The sequence below is a fragment of the Pogona vitticeps genome, chromosome 5, assembly GCF_051106095.1.
Source record: "Pogona vitticeps strain Pit_001003342236 chromosome 5, PviZW2.1, whole genome shotgun sequence".
NCBI lineage: Eukaryota > Metazoa > Chordata > Lepidosauria > Squamata > Agamidae > Pogona > Pogona vitticeps.
In genome coordinates this window covers 27,553,144-27,570,422 of record NC_135787.1, presented here as the reverse complement: position 1 = coordinate 27,570,422, position 17,279 = coordinate 27,553,144, and the positions used below count along the sequence as shown (strand labels likewise).

The 17,279-nt window shown below is 44.1% G+C and overlaps 1 protein-coding gene across 14 annotated transcripts in view; it reads left to right on the top strand.

Annotated features, from left to right (window-relative positions):
• Positions 1-8,943: 8,943 nt before the first annotated feature.
• Positions 8,944-17,279, top strand: part of CAMK2D (calcium/calmodulin dependent protein kinase II delta) — a 193,153-nt gene continuing 184,817 nt past the window's right edge. For 10 of the 14 annotated variants that reach the window (XM_078376619.1, XM_078376616.1, XM_078376618.1 and 7 more), the window contains exons 1-2: positions 8,968-9,165; positions 10,867-10,961. In XM_078376619.1, the coding sequence (XP_078232745.1) occupies positions 9,101-9,165; positions 10,867-10,961 (160 nt within the window). In that variant the 5' untranslated portion in view covers positions 8,968-9,100. Of the gene's footprint in view, positions 9,166-10,866; positions 10,962-17,279 lie in introns of all 14 variants that reach the window. The other 4 variants (XM_078376621.1, XM_078376620.1, XM_073001780.2 and 1 more) reach the window with 3 other exon arrangements.

The following is a 17,279-nucleotide window of genomic DNA, read 5'->3' as shown; positions in this document are numbered from 1 at the left end:
AATTGATTTTTATCCACCCTGGTGATCAGAGAAAAAGAAATATGTCAAGGCATATCTAATTGGGGTTACATTTAAAACAATGCATCTGAAGTGTGAAAAGAATATTAAATGGATACATCAAAAGTTTCAAAATTAGAGTTAGTCATATGAGCACTATTTAATATCTTCCTATTCTTTGAAATTAATCACTTAAAGAAGTTAGTCATTTATAGACAATAATGACACCGCTGAAGAAAGAATGACTTTAAAGATGGAACTGAGTCATAGAAGCTCTAATGTTATTCTATGTCCTTTATGGATCCATGAATTTATACCCTGTGTTCTAGCTACTCTGTGAAGATATGAGCACTGAGATACATTGCAACAAACAAATCTTGTATTTTTAAAAAATCCTGTAAATCTGAAAAGGGCAAAAACAAGTGCTTTAAAAACAAAACCATATGGCTTGCAGCCAGCAAATGGTTACACTGACTAGTCCACTGGTTCTTAACCTTGGGTTACTCTGGAGTTTTGGACTGCAAGTCCCAGAAGCCTTCACCACCAACTGTGCTGACTGGGGTTTCTGGGAGTTGCAGTTCAAAAGCATCTGAGTAACAAAGGTTAAGAACCACTGGACTAGTCTCATAAACCTTAATGAAGTCCCATCTGAGGCTGAATAATCAATATGATGCTTTTTGCTGGCATTTCTGTTTACATTTCATACAGTAAAAATTTTCAGAAGTTGCAGTGCACAAGGAAAGTGTGTTGCTTATACACCGCCCCATAGTGCTTCAAGCACTCTCTGGGTGGTTTATAAGTTAATTATGCAGGCTACACATTGCCCCCCACCCAGCGAGCTAGGTACTCATTTTACTGACCTCAGAAGGATAGAAGGCTGAGTCAACCTTGAGCTGGCTACCTGGGACTGAACGCCCAGGTCGTGAGCACAGTTTTGGCTGCAGTATATCAGTATAATCACTGCACCACAAGGCTCATTCTCATTATACACAAAACCCTTTGACTGTGTGGACCACAGCAAACTATGGCAAGTTCTTAAAGAAATGGGAATGCCTGACCACCTTATCTATCGCCTGAGAAATCTATATGTGGGACAGGAAGCAACAGTTAGAATTGGATATGAAACAACTGATTGGTTCAAAATTAGGAAAGGAGTACAACAAGGCTGTATATTGTCTCCCTGCTTATTTAACTTATATGCAGAATACATCTTGTGAAAGGCTGGACTGGATGAATCCCAAGGCAGAATTAAGATTGCCGGAAGAAATGTCAGCAAACTCAGATATGCAGATGATACCACTCTGATGGCAGAAAGGGAGGAGGAATTAAAGGACCTCTTAATTAGAGGAGCGCACAAAAATGGTTTGAAGCCCAACATCAAAAAAACTAAGATCATGGCCACTGGTCCCATCACCTCCTGGCAAATAGAAGGGGCAGATATGGAGGCAGTGACAGATTTTACTTTCTTGGGCTCCATGATAACTGCAGATGGTGATAGCAGCCCCGGAATTAAAAGACACCTGCTTCTTGGGGCGAAAGCAATGACAAACCTAGACAGCATCTTAAAAAGCAGAGACATCACTTTGCTGAAAAAGGTCCCCATAGCCAAAGCTATGTTTTTTCCAGTAGCAATGTATGGAAGTGAGAGCAGGACCATAAAGAAGGCTGACTGCCAAAGAATTGATGTTTTTGAATAGTGGTGCTGGAGGAGACTCTAGAGAATCCCCTGGACTGCAAGGAGATCAAACCTATCCATTCTGAAGGAAATCAACCCTGAGTGCTCACTGGAAGGACAGATCCTGAAGCTGAGGCTCCAATACTTTGGCCATCTTGTGAGAAGATAAATCTCCCTGGAAAGGACCCTGATGTTGGGAAAGAGTGAAGGCAACGAGGAGAAGGGGACGACAGAGGACAAGATGGTTGGACAGTATAATCGAAGCTACCAACATGAATTTGACCAAACTCCAGGAGGCAGTGGAACACAGCAGGGCATGGCATGCTCTGGTCCATGGGGTCACGAAGAGTCAGACACAACTTTATGACTAATCAAGAAATGTGTTGCTGCTGGTGGTGAATCAATGCGATAGAAACCATTACTTCCTAAGCTCCCTTCCATCTTATATGAACTAGAACAGAATTTGGGAGGGAGCTGGATTTTTCCATGCATTCCTCCCATTATGACTGTTAAACAAATTCTCTCTCATTGAAACTAACAGATGGGGAAACATGTTGGTCTGTTCAAGGGCTCCTTGCTCTTTGAGGAGACATGTAATGGAATCAGGAAGGATAAAAATCCCCTTTGCAAGGCCCTTATAACTACGTAGCCGCCTAGAGTGGTCCTCACCGACCAGATAGGCGGGGTATAAATTAAATAAATAATAATAATAATAAGTCTCCCTCCATGATTGTCGAAGGACTGGTGGCAGAAGAGAGATGGCAACTAAATGCTTACACTACTAATAGTATGGAAGTCCTCAATAATACACCTTCTCCAGATGTAGGGGAGGGGTACCAGGAGACAGGTATCTAGTTGTCTCGTGTGCTTCCAGAGACATCTGGTGGGGTCACTGTGAGATACAGGACGCTGGACGAGATGGGCCCTTGGCCTGATCCAGCAGGCCTCTTCTTACGTTCTCTGCCCAAGGTCCTCTATCACCATGCAATGAAAAGGGAAGGGGCCTCAGTGTCCTAACTTCCACAGGGATCAATGTGGACTAATTGCTTATTTTTACTTAGACACATACATAGAAACCCTTTTATCTCCTGCCCTATTATATTCTTTCTGTTCCCACTTTGAGACAATTTACACACATGCTCTGGATCACTTTCACCAGGGCTATAGGACTAGAGCCTAAGTAAGTAGCTATATCCATATCCTGACCAAAAAGGACAGAAAAATGTGTATTTATTAATGAAGAGAGACCAAAGAAAAGTCAAGCATTACATGAGGCAGGTATATTATGGAATTGTGTAGAATATAAATGAATACAAAACTCCAGCAACTATGAAGAAGCAGAAGTAAGTGAATTGTGGTTCTCCAGATGTTGATGGATGGCAACCCATATCAGACCCATTTCACCATAATTAATTGTGAGGAATGAGAGTTGCATTCCAACATCTGGAGCACCACCCCATTCCTATAAAACCCAATCCAAATGGGATTTAGAAATGCAGGTAACTACTGATTCTCAATAGGGTTTAATATGAGTTAACTGATTCCTGACTGTGTCCTCATGAATTGCTTGCTTGCTTATTTGTTTTCTACTTTTCTACCATTCATGTCCCATGTTGAGAATTACATACATGCTTTAATCATATTTTTAAATAAAGATAAACACAACCAAAGCAATAACTATGATAATCAGTGCAATCTATAGTCCCACCACCCAGATGTCTTAACTTTAAAAAAAATCATGTTTTTTAAAAATTTACCGTAAACTGGTCTTACATAATCCACATAATAACCAAACTAAGAAATGCAGAATGTTTTCATTTCTGTAAATTAGTTTAGCCACATGGAAAATCTGTCCAAATCAAAACATACATACTACAAGATGGGGAAAAGGCAAGAACACCAATCTGTCATCGTAAGATCAAGCATTAAGATTAAGCTGCAAGCATTTTAGTAATAAATTGTGTTTCTTGTCATAGGCTGTGAGACCAGAAGCAAGGCTATAGAAGCGCTCGCTGGAGTGTCATCCTCCTTTAAGAAAGAAAAGGAGACCCAAACAGAAACTACAACTCCCCGTGTCGCGCTCAGGCACCAGGGAATAGACAGACACCCGTGAATTGGAACGGGGTTTGGAGAGATTCTCGGTGGCTACTCAGACGGGAATAGATAGGGTGGGAACAAGGGTGAAGGAGCAACCGTTGGTAGAGGCGGGACATGGGGATATAAAAGGCGAACGGGACACCATACCAGGTGGCTGGGAGATGATATGGGTCGAGGATCCCTGGACAGGGAGGTGTGAGAAAGTGAGAGTGCCTCGAGAGGAGGCTGATTACAGGAGGAGAAGGGGGTTGCCTCCCAAGCCGTCTTATTGGGGGAATCCGAGGCCAGAGAGTGGCGGAGACAATTAAGAGAGGAGAAAGAAGCAGTAAAAAACGAGCATGGCGTCTGGAGGACGCTCGCCGGAGGAGGTATTTACAGGACCTTGGGACCCCTATGCAGAGGGAACCGACCCCTTTGACCATGAGGGGGGAGACGAGGAGACATTATCCCGATTGAGGTGGACATTGACAATAAAGACCAGGGTGTTGCTAACCCTTTTTCTAAAGGACCCTGGTATGATCCAAGTTATAATCCCTTCCTACAAGATTTATGGACACCCTCGTTTGACCCGTTGGCAACGAGAGAAAAGAACAAAGACAAGTTTAATGTTGATACTTCTTTATTTGATGTGCCAATAAATCCCAGTTCTGTTTTTCAAAAAAACTGAGCATCGTGTATTTGTGTCCAATCAGCCTGAGGTCAATCTTGAACCCTCACATAGGCCCATTCCATTTCAGAGAGTATAGTGTAAATAGAAAAGGAGAGGGAAAAGGACATGCAGAAATTCAATCATATATTTAAACAGAATGATTCAACTAGGGAGGCAATGTAAAATGGCAAACTTCATAACGTGGGCTCTTTATTTTTTATCACTAAAAATAACTCCCTTTGGCTTTACTATGACTTAACGTATAGATGGTAACAAATGTGCAATCAATGCTGCAGGCCATTTCAACTGTTTAGACAGACAGCTTACAACCACCTGCAGTACGGAAGGAGGTTGTTAACTTGATGTGTCTTATTTGAGTGCTGGGCGCAGGATCAAGAATGACTAATTAGAACAATTCTCAGGTAGCAGCTGGATACCACAGTTAGTAATAAATGTCAGAAGTAACTTTTTTTGAAATTTTACAGTGGCTGCTGTTGCTTTGGGAGAATTGTCGTAAATCTAAAATTCTCTGCTTGTGTTTAAAATATTTTTACACTACCTTTCTCCTTTTAAAAAAATCTGAGGCAGCTGACATCATTAAAAGACAACATTAAAAACTGATAGTGGGCACAGAGCGGCTGTCGGCTTTCCAGCGTCCAAAGCTGCAAGCCAAAAGCCGTTCTGCACCCGCTGTCAGCTTTGGGCTTTTGGGGCTTAGAAAGCTGGACTCACTGGCCTCTTGTCTCTTGTCCCCGGTGCCCTCTGCCTCCTGTCCCCGCGGGGATGGGAGGCAGAGGACAGTGGGGACAGAAGGCAGAGGGCAGCGGGTGCAGCTTTGGAAGCCCCGGATTTTTTTTTCCTTTGGCTGGAACGAATTAAATGGTTTTCAATGCATCCTATGGGAAATGGACCCTCGACCTACGGAATTTTCGACCTGCAGCCACTGTTCCAATACGGAATTAATTCCGTGAGTCGAGGGTCCACTGTACAGCATCTCTTTGAAGGGTGTCATGCCTATTTCCTGGCTTTTTGCCTGTCCCTAATGCATTAATCAATCAGCCAGAGATAGAGAGATCCAATAGATGTTTATTTCCAGCTGAAAGCAAGTAGTCACAACTTCACTCGCAGAAACATGCGAAGGAAAAGCACGCCACGCTCATTACAGAATATACTTTTATAACCTTCAAGATGAGTAAGAGGAGGCAAAGGACAGGAGCAGGAGGGGGAAAGGAGGGTGTGCAGACCTCATCCCTCCCAGTTCCAGCTGCTTAGACTCCCAGGTTCCTTATCACTGACCAAGGACACATTCTCAGACTAGTTAGTTGCAAGCAACAGCAATTTAGGCAGCTTCCCTTCTTTGTCTATTTATTCTTCTCTGCTAAGCAGAAATCCTGACTACTCACTCACAAAGGAAAGGGAGTTGCCATTAAAGCCTGCCTCTTAAAGAGATAAACCCTATCCACAGTGATGCCTCGACTTACAACCATCTTGAGTTGCAACCAATTTGAGTTACAACCAACTCCGGTCGCAACATTTTGCTTTGACTCACACCCAGAGCTTTGAGATACAGTACAAGAGAGAAAAAAGGCCTTTTTACCCCATTGTTCCGTCCCTCCCTCCTTTCCTGCCCTTTTTTTTTTTTTTGACCTTAGAGGTCATCTTAGGTTTAAAACAAAAGTCTCCCCCAGTGGAAGGATTAACCACTTTTGCATTAGTTCCTATCAGAACTAATGCTCTGAGATACAACCAATGCCTTGAGATACAACCATAAAATGGCCGGAACAGATTAATCACTTTTCAATGTATTCCTATGGGAAATGGTGCTTTGCGTTATGACCAACATGAGTTACAATCATCATCCGGAACAAATTAAGTTGGCAACTCAAGGCACCACTGCAATGTCTGATTCATGAATCTGTCTCTCACATGCTGGCAGCAGGGGAGGGGCACATCCAAGATCTATAGTCCAAAACGGCATTTTCCCCCCCAAACTTTTAATGGAAACAATGTTTATTCCAACTACAATAGATCCATTGAAATAGTGGCACTAACATTACTTTTGATTAAGGCGCATACATTTCAGTGTCTCATCTCAGACCAGCAGTGGCTCTCATATATAATTTTCATCTACTGTTTTTAAATGGTTGTTCTGTGTTCTGCTTTGAGTGGAGGGCATTATTTTTGTTTTGTTTGTGACTGTTGGTACTGTCAGGAAAGACTAATTACAACCAAAAGGACTCTCCATCACTTGTACTTTTAAAACGGCTGATAAAAAGTGACCGTAGCGGCTTCACAATATTGGTAAGTTAAACATTTATTCTGCTGTTTGTTTTTAAATGTATTAGGGCAGCACTGATGCATTGCACCACATAGAAAAAAAGTTAAAATATTGGAAATTTCCTCACAGAAGGAGACAGGAGGGGAATTTTTGTGCTTTTACTTTTTTGAAAAGTTTGGTGGAGAACCCGCCTAAATCCACTGAGTAGTGACAATTCTACAGAGGAGCAAAATGATTTTTTTAACCCATTAGAGATGTGCTCATGCGCTGCATCACTTTGAGAAAATAACTGAAAACTTCCTCTTGGAAATGAGAAGGGGGGGTGCTGTTGTTCTCAACAGGCAGACGGACCAAACAGGATCACTTAAGGTGAGTTTGCCATTTGGATGCAAGGACTACAAGACATATACCAGACATCTACCTGACCGTTAGAGACCCTATTTATCCCGCACCAAACGAGCCCGGGTAGGCAAACCCTTAAAGACTGCAGACAATTTGCAGCCATCCAATGCAGTCCTCTACCTGTCTTAACCAGGAACCTGTAGGTTCAAAGAAGCTTACTCCTGAGAAAAATATGCAGAAGATCGCCACGTTACACCTCAACTCCTTTGCGCGACTCTCAAGTCAATGCGTGCAACATTGCGCCCTTAGCGCACGGTACTTGATGCCCATCAAAAATTATATAATCTCTCTATAGGAAAACATCCCGCATTAAAAAAACATGACTATCTTCATACGTAAAAACTGCCCATTTATAGAAACCCAGCGTATTTCTTATTTTGACCGAGAACGGCGCCGCTAATTGCGCAAGACCACCTTCCCTGCGCCCGCCAGCATTCCTAACTCCTCCTTCCCATCTTCTCCCCAAAATACGCTGCACGCTCGCTCGCTCGCTCGCTCGCTCGCTCTCTCTCTCTCTCTCTCTCTCGCGAGAGTTTCGAAACAACGTTTCATTCCTTTTTTTATCCCCCCCCTCTCTCCCCGCCCCGCCCGTGTTTCCGGCTGGAGACTGGCTGGGTGGGACTGCACGAGGTCGCGTGTCAATTATGACGCCACTGAATGGAACGCGGCGAAGGGCGGATGGAATCGCCCGGGGTGGGGCGCTTTCCCTCCCACCACCTGGGGGAGGGAAACCCCGTAGGGGGGCCGAGAGCTGCGGCCCCGGGAGCCTCCTTCCCGCCCGAGCCGTTTTCGGCTGCAAGCCGGTGTTTGCAAGACGTGGTCAAAAGGGGAAACTCCCTGAAGGGGGGGGGGAACGGGACGGGGCGTTCCTTTGTAACGACACGCAAATTCCTTACGGCTCCCTAGCGCCGTCCTTTAAGCATCCCTTTCCCGTGCGTGTGTTGCCCCGCCCAGCTGTTTGGCTTCCGACGACCATCGCGGAAAAGCGATCCTTGTTCACGAATCCACACGTCCTGGGAACAAGGGCGGGGAGGGGGGCGTCAAAGAAGCGCCCGGAATGTGTAGCGCCTTTCCTTAGCACCAGCCCCGCCACGGCCACCGCGGGGCGAGAGGGCCAGGATTCAAGAAGGGCTTACAGAAAAGGAGGGGCAGGGGGGCAAAGGGAGACCGACGGGGGCCGGGCAGAGGGGCTCGTCTGCCCAGCAGCTCCTCGCGGCCCTTCCCGGCGGTCGCTAGAGGGAGGTGTAGTATCGAAAGAGAGGCGAGATTGGCGGGAAGAGGTGAGCGGCCGAGGCGGCGGCAGGAAAAGGGCAGGAAGGGACGCCGCCGCCGGATTCAGCTGAGGCTTCGCCGCCGCCTTGGATCGAGCGCAAGCCTCGCCAGGCGTCCGCCGCCGCCGTCGGGCCAGGGGGAAAGAGGAAGCTCCGGGGCCTTTGGACGAGCTCGCGCGGTCCCGGCGGGAAGGGCATCATCTGGGGCTGCCCGGGAAAAAAGGGCAGCGCGCTCGCCGGTGCCGTCCTCGCTCCGCCGCCTCGGCTGCCCCCCCCCCCGTCCGTCTCCGGGTGGCTTCAGTCCGTCGGGGCGGCGGCGGGGGCGGTTTCTGCTTCTTGGCCCGTCCCTCCCCGCTTGCTTTCCGCTCTCCCTTTGGGATGGCTCCCTGGCCGTAGACGGCTCTCGGGGGCTTCCGGGGCGCCCGGAGTAACCGAGGGAAGGCGGTTTGGAGGAGGAGGAGCCCGCCCTTGCCTTCGCTCCCGCTGCACACCCGCCCCCCCCCAAAAAAAACAAGCCAGCCAGCTGGAAAGTCAAAAGGCGCTGCCAAGAGGGAGTGTGACAGAGAGACTCGCCCCGAGGAGGAGGAGGAGGAGGAAAGGGAGGGGAAGCGGCGGCGGCGGCGCCTTTGCCCTCCCATCTCTCGTCCTGTCCGCCCCCCTGCTGTACCCACCTTTCCTCCTCCTTCCCTTCCCTTCCTCGGAGGCGCCAGGAGCCACCAGCCGGGCTCGCCATGGCTTCGACCGCGACCTGCACCCGCTTCACCGACGAGTATCAGCTCTTCGAAGAGCTCGGAAAGTAAGTCCCGGAGAAGCCGGCGGGCGGCCGCCCCGCGTGAGGGCCGTGGAAGGGCTTTGGGGGCGAGAGGCGGCAGCGCCGGGAAGGAGCCCCCGCCCGGCAGCCCGGGTGTGTGTGTGAATCTGACAGCTGCGAGGGAAGCCACGCGAAGGCGGGGGGGGGTCGGGTCGTGTGCATGCGCGCGGGATAAATGCTCGCTTGGGGTTTTGTGGGGATCGCGGGAGAAGGGGCGCTTGGGGTCGGCCTGATCGCCACCCCGGGTCAGACCTCAGCAAAAGGGGGGGGGGGTGTCACCGCGTCGCTAATACGCCCGCGGTTGCCTCTCCTCCGGGCGGGCGGGAGGAGCTGGCACGGCAGGAAGGTTCGGCTCCGCGTCCGGATCTCGCGGAGGGGAGGATAGGTGCGCGTCTGGAAGGAAGACCCAGCGGCTTGCCTCTTTGTCGCCCTGCTTTGCATGCGGCATCTGCTTTACGCGTCTCACGTTTTCGGTGCCACGTTTATTGATTGCAGAAAGTTCAGCGCTCTGGGTCGTGCGAGCGAGCGCGCGCGTGTGTATGAATGTGGCCACGGGTGCCTGCCTTGCATGTAGGTATCGTACCCACTCACAGGAGACTCCCCTTCCCCGCGTCTTTATGAAGCGATTGTATGGGGGGGACACACCTCGATGTTATGGCATCCATCACTCTTGGCCAGAATAGAATTACGGGCAGGGGGTTCTCCACCCTTCTGGTCTGCGGTGGGCTGGAGGAGACCCTGGAGCCTTGGAAAGACGCGGATGATAAAATTGGCCCCCTGGGCAGCAGTGTCGGTGGCTTGAATTTTAAGGTCCAATAAACGACAAAAACAGCAGCAGCAGCACACAGAGCGAGAGAGAGAGAGAGAGAGAGAGAGAGAGAGAGAGAGAGAGAGCACACCAAAAACGGTGTGTGTGTGTGTGTGTGTGTGTGTGTGTGTGTGTGTGTGTGTGTGTGGCAACACACTCAAGCTCCATGCAAATATTAGGAAATACAGTATAAAGATCCACAATAATCTACAGTATTGTTATGAGGAAGGAGTGCTTGGAAGTAAATGGACTCACAGTTTCTCTATTTGCATAGGATCAAAATGTGTGAATTTACTACTGTCCAATTTTGTGATATTATAAGGGCCTTGTGAATGCTTGACGGATGGCAGGAGTGCTAGTAAAATGGTGAACATGTAGTAAAGGGCAGTCAAATTCCTGTGTTCTTCCTCTGAAAGGAACTTGAAAATAAATGCCTCTTCTTAGAGCTGCATCTATTGAGATTTATGACATCCAAGCCACTCCAGTCCATAAACACAATGTGCTGTGATTTTACAGGTCAAAAGGGGGGCCTTATTATAAAGAGCATTTAAAAAAAAATCCACCACGGGAATATTCAATGCCTTTAAGTGAATGAACTGTGAATAACACAGCCACACATGCACAATTCCTGCTTGTCAACACTACTGTGCATGCTGAGATGTCCATTTATTCAATCTGGTTAATAACATGGCTTATGCCCACATTTTAAATACAGTTTTCTGTTACATATATAAAGCCTGATTGTCATGTTGTATTCATTTTCCTGCCTTCAGTATTGACACTGCTCAAATTGGTTAGTGTTCTCAGAATTTTTTCGACCAATTCTTAAATAGTGGATCCCCAGCAGAAATTGACCTCTCTGCTTTATTGGTTTGCAGGGGGGCTTTCTCTGTGGTGAGAAGATGTATGAAAATCACTACAGGACAAGAATATGCAGCCAAAATTATCAACACTAAAAAGCTGTCGGCAAGGGGTGAGTTTTCTCAAGTTAATGTATTTAATCAAGATTAAAATAAGTTGATATAGAAATGGATTGATTAAAAATGAATAAAATGAATAAAAATGAGGAGCTTATTCTTCTTCTGTCTTCCTATCTTTTGAAGGCCACATTTAACTTTCTGTATTTCTGGAATACTGCTCAGATCACCTGCAGTGCTACTTAGATGAACTATTTAGAGTTGTAATCTTGAAATTGGTTCTGTTATTACATTTGGAGGAAATGTCCCTCACCCCCCCCCCACGCCCCGTAGCTCTTACTGGAGAAAAGGAGGTCAAATCTTAATTGAATCATACTCTATTATTTTATTTAAGCATGAACTTAATTCATTATGGCATATTTAACAGGAAAAAACCTTGAGAGAAAAACATCCTGCTTATTCTGTGCTTTGTTTGGAAGTCAATCTGATTTCATCAAATCTGTGAGCCAAGGCCATATTTCGAAGGAACTATTTTTTTTAACATCCATAGTGTATTGTTTTCCTTCCTTAAGACTTACAAATTTTCCACCTGATTTCACAGTGTTTCTATGAGGAGCATTTTTCACGAGCGTAGCATTTCAAAATACTGTAAACATATTTCACTTTTTTCCTCCTGAAACAAGCAGAAGCTACGCAAGACTTAGTTTCCTCTTCATTTTTGTGATGCTTGCACAGAAGAAATTCCTGGTGGATTACATCCTATGCACATATATTTGGCTATTTCAACTAATGAAAGTAGTCCTTATGGTGGTGTATTTGTTCTTGGCAAATCCACCCTGATGCACTCGTATGGGGATGTTAAGGATTATGGATTATACTGCGTTAACATCTGTGCTTTCATGTGAATGTCTGGCCTTTTCATGAGCATTGAAATGAGTGGAGCCATTTGTTCAACATGCAGACCTGAATTTGTTCCTGTTATATTGGTGAAAAACAAGGGGCACGCATTTGCCTGCTTGAGTTTATGTTTTCATGACCAAATTTTATGAGTATGTTGCTTTTATGTGTACCTTGAACTTCTAAAGCTGCTGTAACAAATCAGGAAAGCCATCTTCTTACATTGCCATATGTAGCCTGAGACAGGCATCCTTATCCCAAGCATGTTGACCTAGGAGGAGGGCATATTGGAGTCAAATGGGACACTTAGCTTTCTCCTATGTGTGTATTTTCAGAAATGAATTCCACTGGTTTCAGTAGAGTGCATTTTCAAGCAACAGTGACTAAGATTTTATGTGTGTGCATGTGTCTGGTCTCTGGGTGTCTGTGAATTTCATTGTATGGGTATACTGTGTATATACTTACAATGACAATCAATCAATCAATCAATCAATCAATCAATCAATCAATCAATCAATCAATCAATCTTTCTCTCTCCAAACCTTTATTGGCATAAATACAGCTGAGATTACTAACAATAAACACAACGGGTTATAACTTGGAAGTTAATTTAAGAATCTCAAGCAGAAAAATAGCGACAGCTTCAGTGATACGGGAGGAAGAATCATTCAGAAAAATCTCAGGGGTCAATCAATCAATCAAGATTATAGCTTCAGTGTCATTGAAATTGAATGAGATTTGTGTGTGTGTGTGTGTATTAATACCATATCTCTAGCCTTTTGGTGCTCATAGCTCTGTGTTCCTATAATGTGTATGTGCTAATCATATGTTTGACTGTTATGCAGACTGAGGGGTTTGGTGTGTTTATGATAACTTAGATACATTCAAGATTTTTTTTAAAGCAACCTATTGTGTAGATAAACATTAATGCAAATGTTCCCAAGGTATTTCTGTGGAAGTAATATATAGTATTAGTTAGATACGGAATCCTACTTATCACATCTTCTATATTAAGAAACAAAAAGAAATGTACAATACATTTTAGAGGCAAGCTAAACATCCGGAGTAGGCAACGGTAGCTTTTCCCTTGGTTGTTGTTGTGTTGGCCCTTATGGAGAATAAAAATTACAAACGGTTAAATGTTAGAAGCTCTTTTGCCATATTCTGTATGTAGTTTGCTTATCAAGAGATCCCTCTTTTCCATCCCTGTTCATTTTACCTTCACATGTTAAGAGTGACTTGTCTTCTTCAAGGAGTTCTCTGTATCTTCAGGATAGGGGGCATATGTGTGATTTTCAAGCCATGTTTTCCAGACTCCAAATTCATATGAGAAGCCTCTGTAGATAGCTGCTGCTGAAGATAGTCACTCATGCATTCAACCTATGCTGATCTTATAGTCAACATTCTGCCCACTATGGTCACTGTTTATATTCTTGAATCTCTAAGCTTTTGTGTGAGGAAGCCATTTGTCATCCCTGAAGCCTCATCCTCCTGTAGTGGATTTGATGGTCTTACAAGTCGCTTTGGTATAACAGACTAGCATGGCAGCTTTTAAAATTCCTTAACTTTTGAAGGGCAGTGAGGGTCATGATGGATGGAATGGAGCTAGTGTGCCCATTGTTATTCTCTCTTGTCTTGTTTTGATCAAAGCTGTGTATGGAATGCCTGAGCAGATTTGAAGCTCTATAAATACGTGTGTATTCTGTATGAGAAATTGAATGAAGTGATGTCCATCTGATTTGTTCTGCAGCTTGTATACTCTTAGTTTTTAACTGGTAAATTAAAACTTTTAGTTTATTACTTACATTTGGGTTGATGCTTCAGACTTTTCCCAGGGCAGTGATAAACAATGAGTTCCTTCCTTAGCTGATAGTTTAAAACTGCGTGTATACATCTGTACTGAGGATATCTCTTGGAATTGTTAGGAAATCCATTTTGTCATCTCTCGTACTAATTCATATAATCTGTAGATTTGAAATTCTTATAATATCGTAGTGAGCATATCATTTGCTTTTTCTTCAGGCATAGAAAATTGAGTGACTGAGAGAAATCTGTGTGTGGTAGGTATCTAGATAAGTTGCAAGATATGTTGATAAGTGTAGAACATGTTTCTCCAGTGATACTGTTTTTAAAAGATTTTTACTGAATTGGAGAAGATAAGATGCCACATCACATGTGACATGTGGCATGTTTTAATCGTTCCATCAAATGATTTTTTTCCCTTTAAACTATGGGTTTTTAGAAAGAGATTTGTGACCAGGAAGGAATATACATTTTTTTAAAAAATGGTTTGTATTGTTTGAAAGAGATAGAGATTAATGGGGAAGTGTGTGGGAAGAATGGAAGAGAAAGGAATGGTTAAAAAATAAATTTAAAAAAGAGAGAGGAATGGAAAAAATCAGAATACATAATAACAAGACAAGAAGATAAATCTCAAATACAGATTAAGAGGAAGGTGATAGTTTCAGGTAGGGTATGTGATGGTTAGTGGGGCTAGTTTGTATTAACTAGAAGAACTGCTATTGTGTATTAACTAGAAGAACCTTCTTTTCTAAAAAGATGGAGCAGAAATAATAACATGTATTAAGAATTTCAAAAATCACATTGTTACCTATAGGTGTTTGCTGCAGATCAGTCTCTGAAGATAATCTGGGTTGGATCCATCCAAAATGCAGAAATGGGTTCCGTATCTGCTCCTCCGTACTCTTCAAAGAAAAAACAAAAACAAAGTGCAAATAAATAAATAACCAATGGCAAATTATAAAGCTGGTACAGTACTCAGTTATGTTCTCACATGATAGGCACATTCTTTAATTTCATGTTCAGTTCAGCAGCCACCCTGATTGACATGTTGGACATTTATGTGCTTTCCCCTTGAATACAGAGAAAGTCAAATGATAATTTATTTCTCTTGCTAGGAGGGTTTTCTGTGATCCTAAAGAGATTTCCTTCCCATGCAAGACATTTAAAGGAGAAAATAGAACATGTGAGTTATTTTTTAGCATCCTAAGGGTATGCTTTCTCTGACTCTGAATGGCTAGAGGCTACTTTGCAAATCAAATGAATAAATCAGTATTCTAGATTTTTTTTACATCTGTTTTCTTGTGATTTCCAGATATTAGTGTCTGACTTCAGTAGCACCTGGGCAGGCTTATTCTCAACCATTTCCATTTCTGTGCCTCAGAATGTAACTAGCTTTCTAGGTGTTTCTGGTCTGCTTTTTCTACAATGTTTCATTGTCTTTGTTTGGTTAGGTTAAAGAATGCAATATTTGTGTTCCAAGAAGACTGTTAATGCTACTATGTTCATAATTTAGTAACAGTATGTAGAGCTGTTTTTGTAAAATCTAGCTCGTAAATAAAATAAGAAGGATGAGATAAGAGTTTGCTGGCTGGCTAGCTCAGTGAGTTAGATATCTAACTGTGGAGTTAGGTATTTAACTGTGGCTGTGGAGCAAAGGTTGAGAGTTCAGTTCTTTACTGTGTATCCCCAGAGGAGCCAGCCTCCGTGGCTTTGGGCAAGCTGCAAGTCCCAGGATGCCCCCAGAAGAAGAGAATTGTAAACCATTTCTTAGTACTCTCTAGATCAGTGGTCCCCAACCTTGGGCCTCCAGATGTTCTTGGACTTCAACTCCCAGAAATCCTGGCCAGCAGAGGTGGTGGTGAAGGCTTCTGGGAGGTGTAGTCCAAGAACATCTGGAAGCCCAAGGTTGGGGACCACTGCTCTAGATCACTGGTTCTTAACCTTGGGTTACTCAGGAGTTTTGGACTGCAACTCCCAGAAGCCTTCACCACCAGCTGTCCTGACTGGGGTTTCTGGGAGTTGCAGTTCAAAAGCATCCAAGTAACAAAGGTTAAGAACCACTGCTCTAGATGGAAAGTGTTACCATAAGTGAACATTGACTTGATGGCACACAGGTATTATGAAGACAACATAGTATTTCTATGGTGTTTATGCATTAAACATATTCTACAAGTCAGTCACAGGTTTTTTGAAAGGGAGTGGAGAGAAAAAAGAAGCATTAAACTTCTCTTATATCCGTCACTGTTTTAATCCAGTTTTTCTTATAGCTCCATGGCTGTCCTCTCTGCTGATATTCATCCTTTTCTCTTTCCCTATTCCACCGCCTACTCTTTCTCCTCTACTTCTTGCCCCTTCTCTTGTTTTTCTTCTTTGGAGAATGACTATTCAGCTCTTGAAACATGAACATTAGCTGGAGAGTTGTGTCTCCTACTTTAGTGGGGGGAAAAAAGAAGCACAAGAGTCTAGTTTAGTCACTAGAAGAGTTTACTGTCTCCCTCTTTTGGTTGTTTTTGTGGCAGTGATGGGATTAATTTTCTGTCCTCAGTTTAACGCAACAGCTCACTTTGGGTCTCAGGTTTCCCATGAGCACAAGGTACTACAATCTGCACAACCTGTTTTCCCGAAAATAAGACCTAACCTGAAAATAAGCCCTGGTATGATTATTCAGGATGTTCATAATATAAATTCTAGCTCCAAAATAAGCCCCAGCTAAGTGAAACCCTGCCCTTCACCATTGTGCAGCAATCAGAAAATGACATGACTGTATTTGAATCAATGTAGATAGTTGTACATGAAAAAATAAATAAAACATCCCCTGAAAATAAGCCCTAATGCATTTTTGGAGCAAAAATTGATATAAGACCCTGTCTTATTTTCAGGGAAACATGGCAGTAGCTTCAGAAGCATAAGTGGCTGGGCCTTCTCAACTCTTGCATGTCCCTGAAATGATGAATGTAGCATTTATAGCACTCAGAGGAGGTATAAGAGAAGGATTTTCTGTCCTCTGAGATTAATCTGAATGCCCGCTTCAGGGGCCAAGCTAAGCACACTTAGCCATCCTTGGCCTCCAGACCAGTCAGAAGAAATTTTTAAAGAGGAAGTCCTGTTGGTCAGAACGAAAGTCCATCTAGCCCAGCCTCTTCTTTCTCACAGTGGTGAATCAGATATTCTTGGGAAGCCCACCATAAGAGTAGGGGAGCTTCAGCAAGGGTCTGCTCTTGCTCCTGAGCATACTACCTCTGTTAGATGGCATGTTAGATAGCTGATACATTCCAGCAAATTGATTCCCTGCCATTGTCTTATCCTAGCTCACTCATAACTGAATGAAAGCATGAAACATCCCCCTTAGATGTAAGAACACTCTTTCTGGCTTGCTGAAATCTAATCCCCTGTTCTTCTGAGGATATTTCATAATGACATGATGGCAATGGGCTGGCCCTGCCCTAGTCCACCACAGTTTGTTCTTTAAGGGGGTTGGGGCCACCATAGCCCCTGTGTCTCTGTCCAACCCAGTTGTTGGCAGATTTGTTATTGCTTGCCTCAGAACCAGGATCACAGTTTCCTGTGGCCACAAATTCTTCTAGTCAGTGTTGCCAACTACCCCTGCCAGGTTGTGTTAACCGCCTTCTCTCTCTCTCTCTTTAGTTCATCACTGAGGGCTAGACAAGTATGAT